Source organism: Geospiza fortis, unplaced genomic scaffold (genome assembly GCF_000277835.1).
Source record: "Geospiza fortis unplaced genomic scaffold, GeoFor_1.0 scaffold54, whole genome shotgun sequence".
NCBI lineage: Eukaryota > Metazoa > Chordata > Aves > Passeriformes > Thraupidae > Geospiza > Geospiza fortis.
This window is the reverse complement of record NW_005054301.1, coordinates 5,925,107-5,935,748: the sequence shown is the minus strand read 5'-3', so window position 1 is coordinate 5,935,748 and position 10,642 is coordinate 5,925,107. Positions and strand designations below refer to the sequence as shown.

At 45.8% G+C, this 10,642-nt stretch overlaps 1 protein-coding gene across 1 annotated transcript in view; it reads left to right on the top strand.

The window, feature by feature from the left end:
• Nucleotides 1-10,642, top strand: part of FLVCR2 (FLVCR heme transporter 2) — a 33,459-nt gene that overhangs the window by 18,016 nt on the left and 4,801 nt on the right. Inside the window, exons 7-11 of the mRNA XM_031064210.1 lie at nt 702-805; nt 7,427-7,537; nt 7,932-8,037; nt 8,504-8,615; nt 9,588-9,643. Coding sequence (XP_030920070.1) covers nt 702-805; nt 7,427-7,537; nt 7,932-8,037; nt 8,504-8,615; nt 9,588-9,643 — 489 coding nt within the window. The remainder of the gene's footprint in view (nt 1-701; nt 806-7,426; nt 7,538-7,931; nt 8,038-8,503; nt 8,616-9,587; nt 9,644-10,642) is intronic.

Sequence of the window (10,642 nt, the reverse complement as noted above, 5' to 3'; positions counted from 1 at the left end):
CTACCCAGTAAGTGCATCCAACCCTCATGGCCCTCTCTGATGCTTGCTGCTCTCCAACACAAGTTGGCTGTTCCTTTTTGCCTTTACGCCACCCCATGCAAAAGCTGGTGAGCTCTAGAAAAGACAGCTCCTTTGCACCTTAATTGAAAGCATTTACTTGTGAGAAAATCTTCCAGCAATTTCCTCTCCTTGTTTCTAACTGTGATTTCTGCTGGGACATCTGTTCCAGGAGGTTGCCCATGCTCATGCTGTCGTGGCAGAAGGGTGGGGTGCCTCTGTACCTGAGTTATTGTACAGCTTGCTGCTGGTGCTGCATGCCACAGAGCTCCTTTCTGTTCTGCCTTATAGTGAGTCCCAGTACTTCCTAGTCAATCTGGTCCAAATCCTAGCAGCAAGCTTAATAGATTTTATGCTAACTCCTTTGAGAGTATCTGCTCACGCTGGCCAGTGCACACATTTTTCTCAGGGTTGGCTCAGACATAATTGCCAGACCTTTTTTTTTCATGGACCAGAAAGCACTGGCTCATAGTGGGCCCAAAAGTGTTCTGCAAAGGCTAGTTCTGGTTAGTGTGTTACCAGCAGAAAGCATGTGAGAAGACTAACTTTGCTGTCTCTTCCTCTCTGTGTTTTGTGCACTTTGCTTTTTGTTGGATATGAGTTAGCTCCTGCACTTGTGTGAGTGTGTATGTGTCTCACCACAGGGGGAGGAGGTGAATGCTGGCAGGATTGGACTCACCATTATACTGTCGGGGATGGCTGGGGCTCTGATCTCCGGCCTCTGGTTGGACAGAACCAAAACCTACAAGTAAGTCCCTTGTTTGCCCCTGTGCCCTGGTGACTGTGCTCTTCCTCCATACTGTGCAGGGAGGAACCCTGTGCAGTTGCAAGTTGCCGCTCTAGAGACTGAATCATTGGGAGGATTTGTAGTGAAAAAATAGGATTCTTCAAAACGCAGTTAGTGTAAGGTGAAATTTGGAGCTGTGCATTAGCCGCACTGGGCCCATACAAGATCTGGTGTTTGGTGGTCCCTAGGGAGGCTCACAGAGAAGATGAGATGGCCCAATAACTGCTTTGTCAGGGATGAGAGAGTTCTTGGCACAAGCAGAATCAAGACTGTACCAGACCATTTGTCAGCCCTTACAAACCAGCCTCTGTGAATTTTTGTCCAGTTAATGAAAGGCACATTGAATCCAGTGCCCAGAGGCATTGTGTTGGTGGCGTGCTGCTGTATTCAGGGCAGGCATAAGGTTATTGGGGTTATGGGTGGATGAGTCTGCGTTTGTTGCCCTGTGAGTTGGGAAGGCAGATCTGGCCAGCATGCCCTGCCATCTGCAAAGGGACAGTTAAGAGTCTTTGCTTGTCCTACAGTTCCTGGTCCTCAGAAACACTTCTGTAGGATATCCCAGGTGATACAGAGAGACTCTTGTGTATTATACTGGGGTCCAACCAGCTTTTTGATTTCTCTGCTAGCTTTAAGAACTATGCTACAACCTGTTGTCTGAGCAGGTTGGGTGAGAGGGAGCTTTACTGGTTATGTGCTGGTAATGACTTGAAAGCAATTTCAGAGTTTTATTCCTTGCAGCAGCTTTTCATCTGGAGGAGTCCTACTACCATTATCCCAGAAATGCACATTCTCATTGTAGACAGCTTAGAATAATCTGGCTGGCTGTGAGCTTGCACCTTCTGAAGTGGCCTCTGGCTCTAGCTCCCTGTGAAGTACAGGGATCAGAAATAGAAAACTGGCTTCTCTCATAAGAAAGAAAGGTAGGTGAGGACTTCTGGATTGGCAGGTTGTTTGTTGCTGTGTCTAGATGGTTGTGTGGCACTGAGTAGTACTCATATGGGAGTCTGGGGAAATAGAAATACAGCTGTTAGAACTGCACTGCTAACCATGCAATGTCACTTGTGTCTCTTTCCAGCCCAGGGCTAGTGGTAAGGTAGCCTCAGCTGGCACTGCTAGACTGGATGATCTTCCTGGCTCTCTGTAAGTGAGGTTAGGTTGCAGCATGAAGGCTTGAAGAGCTTTGCAACTCACCATGCAGAGCTGAGACTTGAAATTTGGGAGAATGGGAGAGAGAGAAAAATCCACAAATCCTGTATTTGTTCTGTGTCCGCTCCTTCCTTGGAGGGATCACATAGGTAGGCAGAGCTGGCTAACAGTGCAGGACTGTGTCATCCATGGAGTTTATTCTATGGACCCCCAGGGACTATTGGGAGATAGTTTTAGCCTTAGGTGAAGAAAAACCCTGCTAAGAATTTGTTCTTCATTACAGCCTGCAAAATGGATTTCTGTGAAACTAGCACATTTTTTTTCTGAGTGCTACATAGTCTTTATTTAGCCCCATTTGAAAGTCTATTTAAAAAAACTGTCAAGATGCCAGATGTTCTAGGTGGGTACCCTCCCCCTTCCCTCTGTTGCTGAGATAGTGTCAAGAATAAAATGGTAAGCACATGAAAATCAGGAAGGAAAGATATTAAGTCCTTTTTTTAGTCAGCTTGGAGAGAGGGAAGCAAATGAATGGGATCCAGCTGTGATTGAGGGGAGCAGGGGAAGGTTAATAACAGAAGGAATTGCAGAGCTCTACATGCATGTTTGATCTTTACTGTACCATCAGCAGTTCTTTGAAAGGGTGAGGCTGTGCTAAGTCAGGCTTTCCCCATCTGTCATGCTCGGGCCCCAAATGGCCTTGCACTTTTGCTTTTATTTGGCAGGCAAGTCCCTGCAGCAGTGCCTGCACTGTTCTTGTTTTTGGAATAGCAGGTGCAAATTTGGTCCATTAAAATAAATACATGGGTTATGTATGAGCAGTGCAAGAATTGGGGTTGCCTTTGGTGGTATGGCTTGTTGAGAGCAGCACATCTCTTTGAATCATGGAATCAGGAGAAGACCCTTACAGATTTGACATCGAGTTCCTGGCTCAGAGGATGGATGAGGTTGTGACACCTGGAGACTGCTGGGTGAATTGGTGTTAGTAGGGTAGTCTGGCTCAGAATGAGGTGTTTGGGAATTGAATTAATCAGCACTTCTCTTTGGTTATGCTTTTCTTTAAAGTGCAGTGTTCACATGGCCTCAGGTCAAGCTGGTTGCAGTCAGCTCTCTCTGCTTTCATTGTTGCATCTCTATAAGGCAAGATGTCAGAAATACCCATCTCTCTCTCCAGTGACTAGGCAGAAGACCCCCAAGTGGTGTTTTAGGTCTGTACAGATGCAAAGTACAAAAATCTGGGGGAAGGAGAAAAGATGGTTTAGAATGGGGCACTTGGCTCTCTTCCAAGTGAGAAGGTGAGTGCTCTCTCAGCTTAGCCTGACCAGCAATTTGGGCCTTCTTATCATAGCTTGTTTTACACAAGGTTAGTCCTTGTGTAGTGGGTATGTCTTCACTCTATCCTGCCATATGTCTTATATAAATAATTTACCAAGACTGTCCTTTCTTCTGACCTTCATACAGGAAGAAAGTGGCATAAAACTGAATGCCAAAGGATATGGGTGTGGTGAAAACCAAAGCAGTCTTCTCCAATTCATTCCTTTCTCCAGCATCTGACACCTCTGTCTCTTCAGCAATGAGATCTTCTGGGAGCATAGGATCAAGGGCTTTGTTCAGGCTTGTGTGCAGCCTGGAATGTGCTATCCTCATGGCAGAGCCTGTGGAGGCCATCTGTCATCCCTGTCCATACAGGAGAGCATGCTGGAGCTGCACACAACATCCCTGTGAGCAGCTAAAACTGTTTTATGTGCCTGTGCCCCTCATCCCACCTCCTGCTCCCAGCTTGTTCATTTGTTGCCTCAGATGTTGCTTGACTTTAGTGTTTTTGCAGCTGCAATACTCTCATGTTACTTTTGCTTTCCTTGTCCAAGTGACCTTGTGAGACAAGGCTGGGCTGGGCCATACCCATTCCTTACTCTGAGGCTTCTTCTGGAGCTGACTGAACAGCAGGAGATATGTTCTTCATTTCAACCCTGTTCCCTGCTGGTGCTGGCCCTGCCTGGCTTTTTTCCCCAAGGTCTCCTTTTTCTCACAGTCCCTTGTGCAGGCTCTTTAATCTGCCTCTTCAGAAAGTCTGGGAATGTGACTGGGAAGGCAGAATGTCAGGGCTGGTTAGGTTCATCTAAGTGACAAGTGTGTCAGGTCCTTCACAGATCTCCCTCTGGCTCTGCCACAGAGACTTGGCACTGATGCCTTTATAGCAATGCTTCCTTCCCAGAGCACAGGGTTGGGTTAACCTCAGTTTCTCTAAGGTAATGTGGCAGGATGCCTAACTTCCAGCCTGTACGCACTGCACTAATCAGCCTGTTAAGTAGATAGTCTCTGTTCCCTGTTCCAGACAATGAAAATTGTCAGTCCCTGTAGAGCCAGCATGGGAGTAGGTTGCTAAAAACACCAGAATGCAGTGCTGATGTGCTCTGTGAATCTGCTTCTCCTCCTTTATGCTTTTCTCATTCCCATGAGATTTATGGCTATGATAAGAGGCTTATTAAGCTAAAACTGGGCATTTTTCCATGCCCCAGTGCCCCTAGGGCCACAGAGTATTCTTGTTCTCTAGTGAACAGGGTGTCAAAGGCCACTTCCTGAGAACACTCTGCCTCTGTGTCTTTCCCCAGGGGATTTTGTTTCCCTGTGCACCAGTATCTACCAGTATCTCAGTTAAATCCTCTTCAAAATTTTGTGTCTTTCTACAGGACTGCTGAGCTCTAAATCTCCTTCTCTTGTCGTCAGTGGTATGCTCGGCGAAGCAGGGTTTTGCTGAAATCTAAGTCTTAAGCCTTTCAGGTTTAGGAGAAGTCTGCTTGTGTGCTTAAGGCTGTTTCCTGCAGCAGGATTTGCATTCACTGCTCTCTGTTCAGATCCTGTGAGGGTATATGGTGAGCAGGCAGCAGTTCATGGCTTCAGGGTGCTTCCTGGTCGGTGTTTCCCACAACACTCAAGCCTGTGGCCTTGTTCTTTTACAAAGGTCTGTTGATTAATTTTGTCCTTCTGCAGCCTAATGATTCAAGGAGGTCAGTGAGGAAAACTTGATAGGTGAGGTACCCCTGGCAGGATCAGTTTTCTCCATTTTGTCCTCTACACAGTTCTGCAGTTTCAGTGAACACCTTCAAGAGTTTGCCTGCAGCTATGAGTCTGCCTGCTCTAGCTCGCTGTGGGGCACAGCGTGTTCTGGGAACTGAGCTCCTCTCTTGCAGCTTGACTAATGACATAGCATCAATGTGAAACAGTCTTGACCACATCTGGTCACTGTCTCATTCTTCACCTTTGCCTGGAGATGAAGGGCCAAGTGCAGCACTTGGCAACTGTCATGACACTGAATAAGATACAAATCCCTTGGAATACTTGAACCATAAGCCTAGAAAACTGAATGAGATTTTGTGTGACTATCCTGAGACCTCTGCACTGAGCCCAAACTGGCTGTGGTGAGAAAAAAATTATAAAACTCCATGGGCTGAGTGTCCCTGCTGGCAGTGACTAAACTTCCAACCAAGGGCTGCAGCCACCTCTTGGAGGGCTGCACAGTATTTTAGCACTAACTGCTATGTAGTTTGGAGACTCCTGCTTATGGAAGGAGCACCCAGCTCAAACTTGGTTCATGTAGCCCAAGTACAGAACTGTAATTCTAGCTTTGAGCTCCTTTCCTAATCATCTCTTATCTCTATGGCTGCTTGTTAGGGCATGAGAGGCATAAGAACTCATGGGACATACCTGAGGAACCTGTATTGAGCAGAAAAAAGCTTTTACTTCCATCTCTTTCACTCTCTGGGGCTTCTCTTTGTCTGTTCAGTCAGTCTTTCAGCTCTTCTCCTTCTGCAGCCTCCAGGCACTGTGCCAGCCATGTAGCAGCTCTCTGCAATGGATTATAACAGAAGTAAGCAGTCCCTTTATGCTGCCTTCACAGCTGAATTTTTCTTTCAGTGAAAACTTTGGAAAGAACATACTCTAGAAATGATACAGCATTGGAGGGTAAGAGGTTTAACTACTCCTTTGATACACAACAAAATTACAAAACAAAATACCCAAGATGCTTGCCACAGCATGTTGTTTAGTCTTTCAGTATATTAAATGAGCCTCGTGAGCCTTGTAAGTATGGATCAATAGCTGAAGCCTGAAATTAGCTTCTCAGGCCTATATTTGAGAAGGAATTGATGTATGGGCATGAGCCCCACTGACTGCAGTCATTGCAGCAGTGAGGGAGGACAGAACCTTAGCTGGAACAGTCTGGATTTATCTGTAGTAATTCAGTGTACTGGAAACATTTTCTTACACATTGTAATACTTACTGCCTACTTGGGTTAGATTTTTGACAGTGATCATTTACATTAAAAAGGAAAAGTGAAAATAGTTTAAGATTTAGTTTCTTCACTGGAATTCTAGGAACTGATATCAAACACATTCTTTAATGGATTAGGACTTAAATCTGGGAGAAAGTACACAAGTAGCTTGTGGTAATACATGTAACTTCTACCTAAAAGGTAGTGATCAAAAGGTTTTATCAACTCTGGTAACTGTTCTGCTTTCAAAATCCTGGTGGAATTTCAGTCAGGTAAAGTATTTACCTTTTCCTCCTTTCCTTCCTTTTCCTGGTCAAAACTATGTACTGGGAAGACTTACTGCTGCCTCTTGTACTAGAAAGAGCCTTGTTTTTTTTAATGTGGGAAGGGTTTTCTTGGTGTGTAGTCAAGGATGACAGTTGCTAAATGTTGTGGTAAAAGCTGGCCCGGGCTGCTGCCTGTGTCTCGCAGTGCTGAGCTCACTGACGATCCTTGCGCGGCCTGGCTGCAGGTTTGGCTGCTCCCAGGGTGTGACTGGCATACCTCCTGAGCACAGGGTGTCTGTCTCCTGTGCACCCAGACAAGAGCTTGTGGTTCAGCTGCTGTTGGCTGAATGCTAAATGCTCACATGGCTTGAGGGTGAGGCTGTGAGGGCAACCTGGCTTTCATGTCACCTCTCCAAATACAGCAGGTAGTTTAAACAATAGAAAGGAGCAGCAATGAAAGCTGTTTCAGACAGCACTGAAAAATATAGGCCCATAAGATTCTAGCAGTGTTGACACCTCTTTCCTTTACTTTCCTGCTTGAGAGTGCTTGATTGCCTTGGCTCCTGCTTATAAGTAAGTATATTCAACTCACTATAGTATAGAGGATGCCCAAGAAAGATTAATTAAAGATTAATTGGATTTTGTTCTCTCCCTCATGTGCCATGTACCATATATGACCAGGCACCTGTCAACCTGTGGTAGGATCTTTCTTCTGCTGTGCTGCTCTGTGTGCAGGCCTTTCCATGCTGTCTGTCAGTCCAGTTCCTCTGTCTGGGTATGAGTGCCAAGAGACTGCAACTTTCAAATGCTTTTTTTTTACCCGTGTGCTACAAGCTATACCAAGATCTGTGGGCAAAAAGGAGGACTGGATTAAATAAAACCCTGTTTGCTTTTTCTTGCAGGCAAACAACGCTAGTTGTCTATATCATGTCTCTGGTGGGAATGATAGTCTATACCTTCACTCTGAGCCTGGGCCACCTCTGGGTGGTCTTTGTGACTGCTGGGTTGCTGGGGTAAGTCCATGTGCAGGCTGCTTTCCTCAGCATGTGATGGGAGGGGATAAGCAGGGAGGCAGAACTCCTGCTGTGGGAGGGACTGGGAAGAGCCAGAACATCTGAATGGCTCCTATTTGCCCTTCCCATCTCTCACTTGTATGCGCTTCATTAGAGTCAGGGACATTATCGTGACCCTGCTCAGTTTAATTGTTCCAGGTAAGTGGGAGCTTTTGGAAAGCAGGTGGTACCCACAGCCCCATAGATGATCAGTGGACAAGAGTGAAAAGCTTGTGGACTGGCATGGCTGTTTGACTGTGCTGGAGGTGATGCTGCTTAGAGTTACAGTCTGTACTGTACCTCTTCAGTTCCTTTGGCAGTTGCTGAGTCTTCCTTTCTGTGTACTTCATTACAGGTTTTTCATGACAGGATACCTTCCCCTGGGCTTTGAGTTTGCTGCAGAATTGACATACCCAGAATCAGAAGGAACATCATCAGGGCTCCTTAATGTCTCAGCACAGGTAGGTATGCTGTTTTCCCTTTGCTTGCCTCCTTTTAGGCAAAGAGATTAAATTGTAGTTCCAAGCCTTGAGTCCTATTTCTTGTCCATTATTGGTGTAATGTACTGCAGATCTAAGCACCCTGGGACCTGGCTTTTTGAATGATGTTCCTCATGGCATTTCTGTAGTGGTGCTCATTCTGTTTAAGAAAATACTTCAGGGTGCCAGTCATCCTTGCCTTTTCACACATAGCTCTTAACAGTCCTGGTTTGTCTCCAGTGAGAGATGAGATTCCACCCATCAGAGTTGTCTGTCATTCCATTAGCTGCAAGGAGATGCCCCTGGATGTGTTTATAATCAAACTTTAGCCTGACTAGGCCAACTGTTTGACTGGCCTGTATGCTCTGATACTTTGGTAAAGATTGGAAAGAGTTTGGGCTGCTTTATAATAGCAGTACAGCTTGACATTACCTTTGTTTGTTTGTAGATTTTTGGTATTGCCTTGACCATTAGCCAAGGGCAAATCATAGATCGCTTTGGGACAAAGGCAGGAAACCTCTTGCTTTGTTCTGTCCTGTTCCTGGGGACCGTTGTGACAGGTAATTAAAATTTTCAGTGTTCTTCTGCTCTTACTTTGCCTTGGGCTTGGCACATTAGTTGAGGTCTTTTGTATGCAGTTGAGGTAAGGGGTTAAGTTAGAAATGTAGTTAGCAAAGATCACATGCTGTGATTAGAGCTTAACAAGGAAACTAATTGATACCGGGTGGGGATAACTGAAACAAGGCTGGCAATGACAGGTGATAGATGAAGTATTGTAAGAGTGCAGGAGCCATAAATACCATTGGATTCTAAGAATGAGAGGAGGTTTGGACTGTGACCAGCAAGTCAAGGAGTCCTGCCAACTGGACACAGATTAAGTTTATCATGAGGAAGACATCTTACTTCCTCCCCAGAGGGCCACTGACCCAATTAAAGAGGACAATTGCGCAGCTGTAATGGATGTTCAGCTAATTATAATACCAGGCAAGAGCTAATATTTATGTAATAAACATTGTAGAAACCATCCTGCAAACCATTTAGTATGTAAAACCTTTTTGGATAAATAGAGAGCAGGAACTTGTGACTTTTTTGCACATGCCTTTGGAAATGATTCTGCATGTGTCCAGTGCTGTAATAATGTACCCTCTTTTCAACTTAATTAATTGAAGAGTCATCTGTCTGTGTTTCACAGTGCCTGCAGGAAAGGGCAGAACTCACACAGCAGTCCCATAGCAATGCTGTTCCTCTTTAAGCATCTGCTCTGCTTACAAAGAAGAGCCAAGGCTTTTTTTCCCTGGCTCTGGCTGGGGACTCAAAGTTGCCTCTTCTACATGCTGCAATAAAGAATCTCTATCCTGTCTGTTTCAGAGGCGTTCTCCGCCTTGTCCAGGAGAGTGATTTCTCTTGCTCATTGTAATATGTTTCTGTCTCTTCTGGGGCTTCTGCTGCTCGTTTGAGTCCTGGGGAAATTGACTTGGGCCCTGCAAGGTGACTTGACTGCCTTCACATTTCTCTTCCTCCCTCTGTTCCAGCATTCATTAAGGCTGATCTCCGAAGACAGCAGGCCAATTTGGAAAATGAACAGACAGTGAGTAAACCCCCCTTCAATCCCTGCTGTGCCCTGCTATTAGCTCAGCACAACACCCAACCTCTCTCCTTTCTAGGAAAAGGGGTGGCTTGTGGGGAAGCTCTTTGTTGGCGTTTTCAAACTGGATATAATCCCAGCTCTGCCAGCTGCTGGGGCCTTTCGTTGCTCAGTGTTAATGTCATGCAGAATCTGTAGGCTCTGGGGTTCTGCAGGGTTTCACACATCTTCATACCAGCTAGGGCCAGATGTAGGGCAGTGCTGTGCTTGCTTCTCTCCCAAGGTGTTGACAAGGTGTTGAGGCCTTCAGTGCTTTGCTCTTTTGTAGAGCTGAGTAACTATTATCTAGGCCCCTAGGCTGGCAGATTATTCCTCTTACTCCTTGCCCTCAGCTGCCAGGTGGGTTTCAGTGTATGTGACTGGAGGAAGCTGAGGTGCCAAAGCCTAAGTAAGGGCTTGAGCAACCTGGTTGCTCACACTTTGCATAGTGCTGCTGACAAAGCTGCTAGTTCATACTTGCACACCAGAGCTCAGGGTGTGATGTCCCTGTGGCATGCTGTGCAATAAATGCAGTTGTTTGCACGTGGATGAACTGATTGCAGTGGATACTGTCAGAAAATGCAGGGAAAGGGAGGGGACTGGTTGCTTGAGTCTATTTTCTGTATTACCCTGGGCTCCTCTTCTAGGATGTTAGCAGAGATATCCACTCAATGTTCGGGAGGCCATCACCAACCATGACTAGCAAAGTGTGAAAATCTCAGTTCTCTGCTGTCTTGAGTCAGCTCTGTTCAGAAGACAGTGCTGCCCTTCTCCAGCACTGGTGGCACTATGAGCTGAATTCATAACATGGATGTGGAAGGCCCAGGAAAGGGCCTGAGGTCCTTTGGCAGTGAAGGTGATGCCTTCTAGTAGTAGATCCTTTCCTTTTGTCAGACATTTCTCTCAGCAGATGAATTGTACATTTTTGCCTAAGCCCTTTTTTGTATAAATCCTTTTCAGTCT